This window comes from Cervus canadensis, chromosome 14 (assembly GCF_019320065.1).
Source record: "Cervus canadensis isolate Bull #8, Minnesota chromosome 14, ASM1932006v1, whole genome shotgun sequence".
Taxonomy (NCBI): Eukaryota; Metazoa; Chordata; class Mammalia; order Artiodactyla; family Cervidae; genus Cervus; species Cervus canadensis.
The window spans coordinates 46,003,195-46,017,677 of NC_057399.1; the positions used below are offsets into that span (position 1 = coordinate 46,003,195).

General features: G+C 41.3%; 1 protein-coding gene across 1 annotated transcript in view; it reads left to right on the top strand.

Moving 5' to 3' along the window:
• The window catches only part of ADAMTSL1 (ADAMTS like 1), a 505,479-nt gene that overhangs the window by 461,057 nt on the left and 29,939 nt on the right, over positions 1-14,483 (top strand). Inside the window, 2 exon segments of the mRNA XM_043486937.1 lie at positions 1,048-1,228; positions 4,399-4,606. Coding sequence (XP_043342872.1) covers positions 1,048-1,228; positions 4,399-4,606 — 389 coding nt within the window.

Consider the following 14,483-nt stretch of genomic DNA (forward strand, 5'->3'; position numbering starts at 1 on the left):
TCTAAAACACAACTGTACAAATAAGCACTCAAAATTTACCAGCCCACAGTTATTTTTAACGGTTCTCTTACCAGTGAGTCCCAGACCCCCCAATAGAAAACCCAAAGACTGACTGACGTCATAGTCTCCATAAATGAATATTCTCTGAATAGACTATTTTTCTGTAATATATACAAAGTCCAGCTCCAATATCATTGTTGAGTACCTCTTGTACTTTTATATCTCTTTGTTGAAAAATAAAGTCACCTTCTGGTAAACCAACAGGGGGAATAAAAGTACTTTAGGAAGTAGGTTTAAAGATATGAGCGCTATAGCCACTGAAGTTCTATGTGCCAGGTCCTGGGCCAGACCCAGTGCTTCATGCATGCTCAATTGCTTCAGTCATGTCTGACATTTTGCAACCCCATGGACTGTAGCCCACCAGATTCCTCTGTCCATGGGATTCTCCAGGCAAGAATGGAGTGGGTTGCCATGCCCTCCTTCAGAGGATCTTCCTGACCAAGGGATCAAACTCACATCCCTTATGTCTCCTGCATTGGCAGGCGGGTTCTTTACCACTGGCACCAGCTGGGAGGCCCAGGGCTAGGCCCTGAACTTTCTTTATATCCTGTTCTCCAGTAGCATGATGAGATAAGCGAACTGTACCCACTTTATGGATGAGCCAGCTGAGGCCCTTGGAGACCGTGTGACTTGCCCAGATCTGTTGGGAATGGAGCCCACTGAGGGGCACTTTTTTTTAATCGCTAAGTCATGTATCCAACTCTTTGCAACCCCATGGATGTAGCCCATCAGGCTCCTCTCTCCATGGGATTTCCCAGGCAAGACTACTAGAGTGGGTTGTCAGGAGATCTTCCTGACCCAGGGATCAAACCTGCATCTCCTACATTGGCAGGTGGATTCTTGACCACTGCACCACAGGAAGCATCACGGGGCACAGCCTCATTCATAACAGCATCTCGTGCCCTCCCTGCCCCACCCCTGCTCAGAAGGAACAGCATGAGCATTGATGCTACCTTCTTTTCACCTCTGATTCTCCTCCTGTGACAGATTACTGGTGGTCTGTGGACAGACTGGCAACCTGCTCGGCCTCCTGTGGTAACAGGGGGGTTCAGCAGCCCCGCCTGCGGTGTCTCCTAAACAACACGGAGGTGGACCCCACTCACTGCGCAGGGAAGGTGCGCCCGGCTGCGCAGCCTATCGCCTGCAACCGGAGAGACTGCCCTTCCCGGTGAGTGCACCAGCCCCTCCCCAGGATGGGCCTGGACTTGCAGCCAGGCTCATGGCCAGCCCTGGTTACGCACTGTGAGCGTGAGAGATATTGAGTGCCGGTGAGGGAGCCTGATGGCCGAGGAGCCACGCTGTCGGCCCCGGCCCACCAGACTCCCCACTGCACAGAAAACATCCCCCAGGACAAGCCTCCTTTCTCGGTTGTTTGTCCCCTCACCACTCAGCTAAAGCTGTCTGGGCTTCCCAAGGGCCTGAAAAGGTCAGTTTAGGGGCTGAGAACATCCCAGGCCCTGGCAAGCGAGAGTTCCCATCCTGCAGCAAGAAGGCTGGTTTTAAGAGGAAAAACAACATGTTGCGGTTGAAGTGCTTAAGGGATAGCGATCACCTGTCTATACCCCAACCCCTCCCCTTTCTTCTAACTATATACCTTTGCTCATCCATTTTAGCTGAGGAAATCTTTTCCTCTCTTCTACAAAGGCTTGCTTCTTGCTAACATTGAAATAAATTTTCATTTCCCATAGTTGCTTCAACTTTGGGTTTACAGTTGACCCTTGAGCTCCACAGAGGTTAGGGACGGTGACCTTGAGCAGTCAAAAATCCATCCATAACTGTACAGTTGGTGCTCCCAACTATAGATGGTGTAGTACTCTAATAGGTATTTAGTGAAAGAAATCTGAGTACAAGTGTACCCGTGTGGTTCATACCTGTGTTGTTCAGGGGCCAACTGTACATCCTCTGCATTTGGGTTCCTTATATAACACAGAACAACACCCACAGTCTCTGCCTCTTCCACCTTCCTTGAGCTTTGAGCAGCCGTGAGTCCCACTGAGCCGTGCCCTTCCCCCCCACCGTGTCAGGCAGCAGCTAAAGGAATAATGGATGGGCTTGGAGTTGGCACCTACATGGCGCCCTGAGCCTGGGGAGACTTGGCTGAGCCCTGAAACACCCCTTCACTGCCTATCTGTGGGATGTTCACCCACTCCTTAGGCAACCACTTTGTGTTTTTCCAGCTGAGTCATAAGAAGCAGCTGAAACCAGGAGAGCCTCAATGAAATATGAAACACACTCATTAATATCAGCAGTTTGACTTGCTGACGGGAAGGTTTCCACGGGAATGATTAATGTCCTTTTATACCCTTCCTGAACTGTAACATAGCCCGTAGCTCTCCTTTCTTAAAGCCCCCACCCCAGCTCCTGAAAAATTGCTGAAATGTATATTTGGAAATAAAAGTTGATTGAAAGGCAGGCCTGACATTCACCAGGGATACGAGAGGCTGGAAGACTGCCTTTGCCAAGCTGTGTGAAATGAAGAAGAGGTCATGGACATGCCAGGGACATTTTGATTTGCTGTGGTGATAGTCAGAGTCAATCAGCCTCATTTACTTCTGCAGATGAAATAATGGCCGGGTCTGCTTGGGTTTCAGCACCCTCAGGGGCTTTAAAACACCTTCTGCCTGCTTCCTAAGTGGCTCTGCTCCTGTGGGTTAGGAATCTGCACACAGTCATCTCTCTCCAAGGCGAACAGAGCAGAGAAGTTCCACCAAACTAAATAAGTCACAGATCCAGATTCAGGAGAAATTTGCTCCCTGTTCCTACTACTTACCTCTCCTGAAAGCCAGATGTGGCACCATTGGACTAGGAAGTGGCCACAGGCTCATCTTTGACTGGTTTCCCCACCAGGCTTCCTGGGCATGTCAACCCCCTCCTCTGCACACAAACAAGTGTGGCCCTGGTTGTCTTTTTGAATCGCACTGTGAAGTCACAGTTTGTCCCAGGTAGCTGTGTCAGCCACTTCATTTAGATCATTTTCCCCCCCTAAAGCAATAAAGTAAAAAAAAATGATTATTCTAGGTTGAATGAAATGGCTGGAAAGAACCAAATCTTTTCCCCAAACTACACCTCCTTCCCCTTCTCTTTGAGAATTAGCACAGGGTACACACATCCAAAAAGAACCCCTCCATATCTGTATACAGTCCAAGGATTTCAGAGTGTTTCCCAGCTTATAGCTTGGCTTTATGAGGAAAGCTATTTGTCACAGTCCTGGTCAGTCTCACTTCTGAGGATCCAAATTGCAGCTGGAACCTAACATCCTGAGAACAACTACTGTCACCACATAAACCACCCTCTGAGAGGTATAAGACCTATGGACTGTGACTCATGGAGGTGGGAAATTGCTCCAGAAAGCTGGAAAGAACTTCGTAGGCTTCTGGGGGATTAAACAAATCAAATGAGACGTGGTTTAAGGCGAGGTAGGAAAAACAGTGAGTACTAGCAGACAAAACTTGGCTTAACTGAGACCCAGACTGCCTCTGGGGTCAGGAGGCGACCCAGGTTTGGATCTGATCTTCCCTGGGAAACAGGCCCTTCTCTGCCCCACACTTGAATGCCTTTAGGAAGAATCAGAACTGCAGTGCAGTATAACCGGTTAAAGGACTGCCTTCCCTGAGGGTTTCATCTGCAAGCTCACAGCTTTGGGGGCCAATATTAAGATAAAGTAACTAATCTTAACAAAGCTCTTTGACAGTCTGCCTTTTTAATCAGTTTCCAAAGGGTAATTTATTTCCTGTAGCTGCCATAGCAAATTACCACAAACATGGTTGCTTAAAATGATAGACTTTTATTCTCTTCTAATTATGGAGGCCAGAAGTCCAAAATCAAGATGTCGGCAGGGCTGCACACCCCCTCCAAAGACTCCAGGAGAGAATCAGTTCCTGGGGCCTTGTAGCTTCTGGTGGCTGCAGGCATCCCTTGGCTTGTGGCCACAGCACTCCAACCTCTGCCTTTGTGGTCACCCTGTCCCCTCCTCTTCCACGTCAGAGCTCCCTCTGCCTTTCTCTTACGAGAACACGTCATGGTATTTAATGCCTAACCAGATAATGCAGGACAAGCTCATCTCAAATTCTTTAACTCTTATCTATAAGTACTCTTTGTCCAAATAAGGTAACATTCACAGGCTTCCAGGGATGATTTCATGTAGCTATCTGGGAGGGGTGGGGGTGGCATTTTTAGCCTACCACCCCAGGTATATTCTGTGAAAAGAGACACGGCCCCGCAGTTAGCTGCTGTGTGGTAAGAACAGGAGGGTGCCATGGGGCTCCTTTCCTGAGTGTGTATGGCATCATTTCTCTGCTCACGGCTTGGCCCTCTGCACTCCCCCTCCTTCCTATTCAGGTGGATGGTGACCTCCTGGTCGGCCTGTACCCGGAGCTGTGGGGGAGGCGTCCAGACACGCCGGGTGACCTGCCAGAAGCTGAGAGCCTCAGGGGTCTCCACTCCTGTGTCCAGTGACATGTGCACCCAGCTTGCCAAGCGGCCGGTCGACACCCAGGCCTGTAACCAGCATTTGTGTGTGGAGTGGGCCTTCTCCAGCTGGAGCCAGGTAAGACAGCTTTGTTTTCTTAATTTTTATTTTGTATTGACATATAGTTGATTTGTGGAGTTCATAGTATATAGCAAAGTGATTCAGTTGTGCCTATATATTCTTTTTCAGACTCTTTTCTATTATGGGTTATTGCAAAATATTGAGTATATTACTTTGTGCTATGCAGTAGGTCCTTGCTCATCTATTGTATATATAGTAATCTATATCTTTTAATTCCAACTATATCCCTACCCCTTCTTTCCCCTTTGGTAACCATAAGTTTATTTTTCAGGTCTTGTGAGTCTGTTTCTGTTTTGTAAATAAGTTCATTTGTATCATTTTTTTAGATTCCACATATAAGTGATATCATATGGTATTTGTCTTTCTCTTTTTGACTTACTTCACTTAGTATGATCATCTCTAGTTGCATTCATGTTGCTGCAAATGGCATTATTTTGTTCTTTTTTATGGCTGAGTAGTATTCCATTGTATATACATACCACACCTTCTATACCCATTCATCTATAGTAGATATTTAGATTATCTCCATGTGTGGCTATTCTAAAGAGTGCTGCTATAAGCATAGGGGTGCATGTACTTTGCGGGTCTCTTTAATTAATTTTTATTGGAGTATATTAGATTTACAATGTTGTGCCGCTTTCTACCATACAGGAAAGTGAATCAGCTACACATATACATACACCCTTTCTTTCTTAGTCTTTTCCCTTATAGGTCATTGCCTGATTTTGAGTAGAGTTTGCTATGCTATACAGCACGTTCTTATTAGCTAGCTATTGATGTTTTATATATAGTCGTGTATATATGTCAATCCCCAACCTCGCAATCTATCCTTCTCCCCCTTTTCCCTGTGGTTACCACAAGCTTGTTCTCCACATCTGTGACTCCATTTCTGGTCTACAAACAAGTTTATCTGTACCATTCTTTTAAATTCCACAAATAAGCAATATAATATATTTGTCTTTTTCTGTCTGACTTACTTCACTCAGTATGAAAATCTCTAGATCCATCCATGTCACTGCAAATGGCATTATTTCATTCTTTTTTATAGCTGAGTACTATTCCATTGTATATACGTGCAACATCTTCTTTATCCATTCATCTGTTGATGACATTTAGGTTGCTTCCATGTCCTGGTTATTGTAAACAGTGTTGCAGTGAACATTAGGGTCCCTGTATCTTTCTGAATTATGGTTTTCTCCAGATATGTACCTAGGAATGGGATTTCTCGATCACATAGTAATCCTATTTTTAGTTTTCTGAAGAATGTCTATACTAGTTTCCATAGTGACTGCAAGGACGGTTCCCTTTTCTCCACACCCTCTCCAGCATTTCTTACTTTGTAGACTTTTTCATAGTGGCCATTCTGACTAGTGTGAGGTGGTACCTCATTGTATTTTGATTTGCATTTCTCTTATATTTAGTGACATTGAGCATCTTTTCACGTGCCTATTGGCAACCTGTATTTCTTTAGAGAAATGTCTATTTAGGTCTTTTGCCAATCTTTGGATTGGGTTGTTTGTTTTTTGTGGCTGTATGAGCTGTTTGTATATTTTGGAGATTAATCCCTTATCAGTTGCATTGTTTGCAAATATCTTCTCCCATTCTGTAGGTATCTTTTCATTTTGTTTATCATTTCTTTTGCTGTGTAAAAGCTTGTAAGTTTGATTAGGTCCCATTTGTTTATTTTTGTTTCTATTTCTAGTGCCTTGAGAGTAAGAAAACATTTGACAATTTATATCAGAAAATGTTGTGCCTGCATTCTCTTCTAGGAGTTTTATGGTTTCATGTCTTATAAGTCTTCAGGGCTTCCCTGGTGCTCAGCCATGCTTGCTCCTTGGAAGAAAAGCTATGACCAACCTAGACAGTGTTTTAAAAAGCAGAGACATTACTTTGCCAACAAAGATCCATCTAGTCAAAGCTATGGTTTTTCCAGTAGTCATGTATGGATGTGAGAGTTGGACTATAAAGAAAACTGAGTGCTAAAGAATTGATGCTTTTGAACTGTGGTATCAGAGAAGACTCTTGTTGGAGAGTCACTTAAACTGCAAGGAGATCCAACCAGTCAATCCTAAAGGAATTCAGTCCTGAATATTCACAGGAAGGACTGATGCTAAAGCTGAAACTCCAATACTTTGGCCACCTGATATGAAGAACTGACTTATTGGAAAAGACCCTGATGCTGGGAAAGATTGAAGGTGGGGGGAGAAGGGGACGACAGAGGATGAGATGGTTGGATGGCATCACCAATGTGATGGACATGAGTTTGAGTAAGCTCCGGGAGTTGGTGATGGACAAGGAAGCCTGGCATGCTGCAGTCTGTGGGGTCGCAAAGGGTTGGACATGACTGAGTCACTGAACTGAACTGGTAGCTCAGACAGTAAAGCATCTGCATGCAATGCAGGAGACCCAGGCTTAACCCCTGGGTCAGGGGAGGAAGGAAATGAGAAGCAAATGGCAACCCACTCCAGTACTTTTGCCTGGAAAAATCCCATGGACAGAGGAGCCTGGTAGGCTACAATCCATGGGGTCGCAAAGAGTCAGACACAACTGAGTGACTTCACAAGCCATTTTGAATTTATTTTTTGTACGATGAGGGGGTGTGTTCTAACTTCACTGATTTACAGGTAGGTCCAACTTTCCCAATACCACTTGTGAAGAGATTATCTTTTTCTCATTGTATATTCTTGGATTCTTTGTTGAAGATTAATTGACCATAGGTGTGTAGGTTCATTTCTGGGCTCTCTATTCTATTCCATTGATCTATACGTCTATTTTTATGCCAATACCATGCTGTTTTGATTACTGTTGCTTTGTAGTATTGTGTGAAGTCTAGAAGGGTTATGCCTCCTGCTTTGTACTTTTTCTTCAGGACTGCTTTGGCAATTCTAGGTCTTTGATGGTCCCATATAAATTTTAGGATCATCTGTTCTTGTTCTGTGAAATATACTATGAGTTATTTGATGTAGAACTCATTAAATCTGTAGATTGCTTTGGGTAGTATGCCATTTTAACAATATTAATTCTTCCAATCCAAGAGCATGGGTTATCTTTCCATTTCTCTGAATCATCTTCAGTTTACTTTATTAATGTTTTATAGGTCTCAGTGTATAAGTCTTTCACATCCTTGGTGAAGTTTATTCCTAAATACTTTATTTGGGGGTTGTGATTTTAAAAGGTTTTGTTTTACATTCCCTTTCTGATATTTTGTTGTTGGTATAAAGAAGTACAACATTTTCTGTATGTTAATCTTGTATCCTGCTACCTTGCTGAATTTATTTATCAGTGCTAATAGCTTTTGTGTAGAGTCTTTTGTAGATAATTTGTGTAGATATTTTTCTATATACAGTATCATATCATGTGCATATAAAGACAATTTTACTTCTTCTCTTCCAATCTGGATACTTTTTATTTCTCTTTCTTGTCTGATGGTTGTGGTTAGGACTTCCAGTACTGTGTTGAATGGAAGAGGTGAGAGTGGGCATCCTTGTTCAGATTTTAGTGGGAAGTCTTTCAACACTGAGTGTTATATTGGCTGTAGATTTGTCATAAATAGCTTGTGTTATCTTGAGATATGTTCCCTCTGTACTCACTTTGGTGATATTATGAATTGATGTTGAATTTTGTCAGATGCTTTTTCTACACCTATTGAGATGATTCATGTGTCTTTTGTCTTCTGTTTATCTTGTGCATCACATTGATTGGTTTGTGTATGCTAAACTATCCTTGTGAACTTGGAATGAATCCCACTTGGTCATGGTTCATGATATTTTTTATGTGTTGTTGGATTCAGTTTGCTAATATTTTGTTGAGAATTTTTGCATCTATATTCATCAGATATTGGCCTGTAATTTTCTTTTTTGGTGGTGTCTTTGCTGGACATTGGTCTTAAAGAAATTTCTCCAGTGATTCTAAGTCAGTTGTTCAGGAGTGGGATCTAAGCATGGACATATTTTAGAAGCCACCGAAGTAATTCTGATGTGCAGTCCATTGTTCCAAGCCAGGAAGAGTTGAAGTCTAGCTGGTACCAGCAACTCCTTTCTTAATTCTTTGCTGGAGGTTAACCAAAAAAGTTCCAGGTTAGCTCAGCAGAGCAGAAATGGGGGCTCAGCTGGATATAGGGAGAAATCACATTGACTCTCCATTTGGAGAGGAAATTTTATGTTCAATTATAACTTAAAAAGAAAGACCAACACAAATAGTGACACACATCAGGCCATGACAGATGCAGCCCAGGGCTGTGGGGTGCTGACAGTGACTTCACCACTGTCAGTCATCATTTCTGGTGAGACTGAGGACAAGTCAGGAACTCCCATTTGTAATTAGAGCCTAGGTTTTCCCCAGTGCTGGTAGATAGGGCCTCTGTTTAGACAAAGTGTAGTTGTCCTACTCATCTGACCCCTTCTATGATTTAGAATGTTGTTAGCAGCCCTGCCCCCCTACAAAAAATGTCTTGTGTGCCACTTGAGAGAAATGATAATAACTGTATATGCTCTGTTTCTCCTAAAGTCTGTGTTCAAAACCTGCTGGAGACATTGCTGTTGTTGCTGCTGTTGTTTGGTCACTCAGTCATGTCTGATTCTTTTGTGACCTCGTGGACTGTAGCCCACCAGGCTCCTCTGTTCATGGGACTTCCCAGGCAAGAATTCTGGAGTGGATTGCCATTTCATTCACCAGGAGGACTTCCCGACCCAGGGATTCAACCCATGTCTCCTGCACTGGCAGGCAGATTCCTTACCTCTGAGTCACCAGGGAAGCACTGGAGACCTACTGAGCCTCTAAGAGCTGCCTGCAAAGACAGATAATCAGCTGCGACCTACCAGCTAGGCAGGAACAAGCTGTGGTTTGTCAAAGGCCAGTGCTAACTGGTAGGATGACCATTCTGATTGATCAGGTATAGTTTCTGAATGGTCAGTATCTGAAACATACCATTACGCTTGGCCTGCAAGGACATCCCAAAGCACCCACATGGCTCTTAATTCTTTGCATTAACTGTATGAACAAGCATGATTAAACGTTTGGGGGCAGTTAACAACTTGAACTTATTGGAACTGGCATCTACATGTCAGTGCATTTGTCTTCCTTCATCCCCACCCTTAGATGTGTTCTTTGGAAAATAATCACTTGGAACTTCCTATTAAGTTAATACACTGTGGCCATCTCTGATGAAGATGAAATGTTATTTGGAGGAAATGTGGCCACAGAATTTCTTTGCAACTGAAAAGCCATTTGTGTGCAGGTGAGCCCAGGGATAATGCTCCATGCTAGCAAATCAACACACTCAGCCAGAGGCTCCTTTCTGGGGCCTCTACCAACCCCCCTTATTTTCAGTGACCTAATACATGTAGTTCATAATCAAAGAGGCATGAGCTCCCCCTTGCTCCCATGCCTGGGGGATATCATCTTTCTCTTACCTGGAAAAGCCCCTTCTGATAGCTCTCATTCCACCCAAGGTAGCTCTGCCTGTAGGCCCTCAAGGCTTATTGGCAGTTTGCGAAACTACAATTGGGAACAGACCTGGCTACACATGGGAGATGTTTCTGCATGTATCACAGAGGTCACTCAAGGGCATATACATGCACATTGATCATGCTCAGTGATTATTTTTCCTAAGAGACCATTCCTTCCTCTCAAATACTCTCACCCCCTTCTTTCTTCTAAACCCCTGTAGGCAAATATGTCTCTAGCTTTAATGTGAATCACTTGCAAGTCTTATTAAAAATGCAAATTCTCGTTGAGGTTTGATAGAAAACAACAAAATTCTGTAAAGCAATTATCCTTCAATAAAAAATAAATAAATTTTAAAAAAGAAAAAAAGTGCAAATTCTCATCTAGGATGTCCAGAGTAGAGTTTTGGATGCTGAATTTTTTTAATGCATGTAGAGTTGATTTACAATGTTGTGTTAGTTTCAGATGTACAGCAAAGTGATTCAGGTATACATTTTTTCAGATTATTTTCCTTTATAGGTTATTACAAAATATTGAGTATAGTTCCCTGTGCTATACAGTAGGTTGTTGTTGGTTATCTATTTTACATATAGTTTATCTTTATGTTAATATCAAATTTCTAATGTATCCTTCCCCCCTGCTCCTTTCCCCTTTGTTAACCATAAGTTCATTGTCTATGTCTGTGGGTCTATTTCTATTTTGCATATAAGTTCCTCTGTATCATTTTTTCATATTTCACATATAAGCAATATCACATATTTGTCATTCTCTGCCTGGCATACTTCATTTAGTATGATACACTTTAGGTCCATCTACGTTGCTACAAATGGCATTATTTCATTCTTTTTATGGCTGAGTAATATTCCACTGTATAAATATACCACATCTTTTCCATTCCTCTGTCAATAGACATTTAGGTTTAGACATTTAGGCTTCCAGATCTTGGCTATCGTAAATAATGCTTCAATGGACATTGAGATGCATGTGTCTTTTCCACCTATGGTTTTCTGCAGATACATGCCTAAGAGTGGGATTGCAGGATGATATGGAAGCTCTGTTTTTAATTTTTTAAGGAACCTCCATACCGTTCTCCATAATGGCTGCATCAGTTCACATTCCCACCAACAGGATAGGAGGCTTCCTTATTCTCCTTCTCCACCATTTATTATTTGTAGACTTTTTGATGATGGCCATTCTGACCACTGTGGTGTGATACCTCATTGTAGTTTTTGTTTGGCTGCGCTGGGTCTTCATTGCTGAGTGGGCTTTTCTCTAGTTGCAGCACGCAGGGGCTACTCTCTAGTTGTGTGCAGGCTTCTCACTGCAGTGGCTTCGCTTGTTGTGGAGCATGGGCTCTAGGGCTTGCAGGCTTCAGCAGGTGTGGTAGACAGCCTCTGTAGTTGCAGCTTGCGGACTCTAGGGCACCAGCTCAGTAGCTGTGGTACACAGGCTTGTTGCTGTGTGGCATGCGGGAGCTTCTCGGATCAGGGATTGAATTTGTGTCTCCTGCATTGGCAGGCAGATTCTTATCCACTGTGCCACCAGGGAAGCCTCCTCATTGTAGCTTTGATTTCCATTTCTCTAATAATTAGTGATGTTGCTCATCCTTTCATGTGCTTTTAGCCATTCTGTATGTCTTCATTGGAGAAATATCTATTTAGATCTGTCCAGTTTTGTGATTCGGTGGTTTGTTTTTTTGATATTGAGCTGTATGAGCTGTTTGTATATTTTGGAGATTAACCCCCTGTCAGTTGCATCATTTGCAGACATTTTCCCCCATTCTGTAGGTTGTTATTTCATTTTGCTTATGGTTTCCTTTGCTGTCAAGAATATTTTAAGATTAATTAGGTCCCATTTATTTTTATTTCCATTACTCTAGACAGTGACAGACAGTGAAAGTCGCTCAGTCGTGTCAGACTCTATGCGACCCCAGGGACTATACGTCCATGGAATTCTCCAGGCCAGAATACTGGAGTGAGGAGCTGTTCCCTTCTCCAGGGGATCTTCACAACCCAGGGATCGAACCCAGGTCTCCCGCATTGTAAGCAAATTCTTTACCAGCTGAGCCACCAGGGAAGCCCATTACTCTAGAAGGTGTATCCAAAAACATATTGCTTCAATTTATGTCAGAGTGTTCTGCCTATGTTTTCCTCTAGTGATTTTCTTGTAGCTGTCCAGTTTTCTTAGCACCACTTACTGAGGAGACGGTCTTTTCTCCATTATATAGTTTGCATCCTTTGTCATATATTAATTGACCATGGGGGTGTGGATTTATTTGGGAGCTTTTTATCATGTTCCATTGATCTATATTTTTGTTTTAATGCCAGCACCATTCTATTTTGATTGCTGTTAGCTTTGCAGTATAGTCTGAAGTCAGGGAGCTTAATTCCTCCATTGAATGCTGAATTTTTAATGGAAGTATAATTCATAAAATATTATACTAGTTTCAGGAGTACAACATAACTTGATATTTGTATATATTTCAAAATGATCACTACAATAAGCCTAATTAATATCCTTCACTATACAGTTACCAAAAACATTTTTTTCTGATGAGAACTTATAAGATCTATTCAACTTCTGAATATGCAGTACAGTATTAACTATAGTCATCATGCTGTATATTAAAATCTACATAACTTACTAATTTTATAACTTGAAGCTTTTACCTTTTGATTCCATTCACTATCTCACCCACCCCTTAACTATGGCAACCACCAATCTGTTCTCTGTATCTATTTTGCTTTTTGGTTTTGTTTCAGTTCCATATGTAAGTGAGACTGTATGGTATTTGTCTTTCTCTGTCTGACACATTTTACTTACTTAGCATGATGTCTTAAGGTCCATAAGTGTTGACACAAATGGCAAGACTTTATCCTTTTTTATTGATTAATACTCTTCTATATATGTGTATGTGTATATACGTGTTTGTGCATGTGTATATATGCACACCTACCACTGTAAGTGGTACAGCATACATATCACATCTTTATCACTTTATCCTTTGATGGACAGTTAGGTTGTCTCCATATCTTGGATATTATAAATAATGCTGTAATGAACATGGAGGTGCGTATATCATTTCAAATTAGTGTTTTCATTTTCTTTAGATAAATACCTAGAAGTGGAATTGCTGGTTCTGTTTTTAATTTTTTCAGACCCCTCTATACTGTTTTTTAAAGTGATTGCACCAATTTACATTGCCACCAGCAGTTCACAAAGGTTTCCTTTTCTCCACATCCTCACCAACACTTACTTCTTGTCTTTCTGATAATAGCCATCCTAACAGGTATGAAGTGATAGTTCACTGTGGTTTTGATATGCATTTCTCTGATGATTAGTGATGTTGAGTATCTTTCTTTTTATCATGTACCTGTTTGCCATTTGTATGTCTTCTTCAAAAAAAATGTCTATTAAGATCCTCTGCCCCTTTTTAAATTGCCTTTTTTTCTATTGAGTTATATGAGTTCCTTATATGTTTTAGATATTAAGCCTTTATCAGAAATATGATTTGCAAATATTTTCTCCCATTCAGCAAGTTGCCTTCTCATTTAATTGAAGGACTTCTTTGCTGTGCAGAAGTGTCTGGATTTAATGTAGTCCCACTTTTTTGTTTTAAAAATAATCATCCCAAAATAATGACAAGGAACCTACCACCTATGTTTTCTTCTAAGAGTTTTCTGGTTTCAGGCCTTCTGTCAAGTCTTTAATCCATTTTGAGTTAATTTTTGTGTATGGAATAAGGTAGTGGTCCAGTTTCATTCTTTTGCATGTGACTGTCACATTTTTCCAGCATTAATTGAAGAGACTGTCTTTTCCTCACTGTATATTCCTGGTTCCTTTGTTGTAAATTAATTGACCATATATGCATGGGTTTACTTCTGGGCTATTCTTTTCCACTGACCTGTGTGTCTGTTTTTATGGAAAACTACTCTGTGTTCATTGCTATAATTTTGTAATATAATTTAAAATCAGTGATGCCTCCAGATATTTCATTCTAAAGCATGCCTTGGCTATTTGGAGTCTTTTGTGATTTCATACACATTTTAGAATTATTTATTCTGTTTCTGTGAAAAATACCATTGGAATTCTGATAGAGTTGGTAGTGAAACTGTAGATTTCTTTGAATAATATGGACATTTTAACAATATTGATTCTTTCAATCCATGAGCATGGGATATCTTTAATTTACTTTTGTCATCTTCAATTCTTTCATCAATGTCTTATAATTTTCAGTGTATAGGTCTTTCATCTCCTTCATTAATTTATTTTGGGGTATTCTTTTTGGTGCAACTGTTTTCTTAATTTCCCTTTCTGATAGTTTGTTATTAATCTATAGAAATACAATAGATTTCTGTATGTTGATTTTGTATTCTGCAAATTTGATTAATTTATTAGTTCTAATGGACTGTTTTGGTGGAGTCTTTAG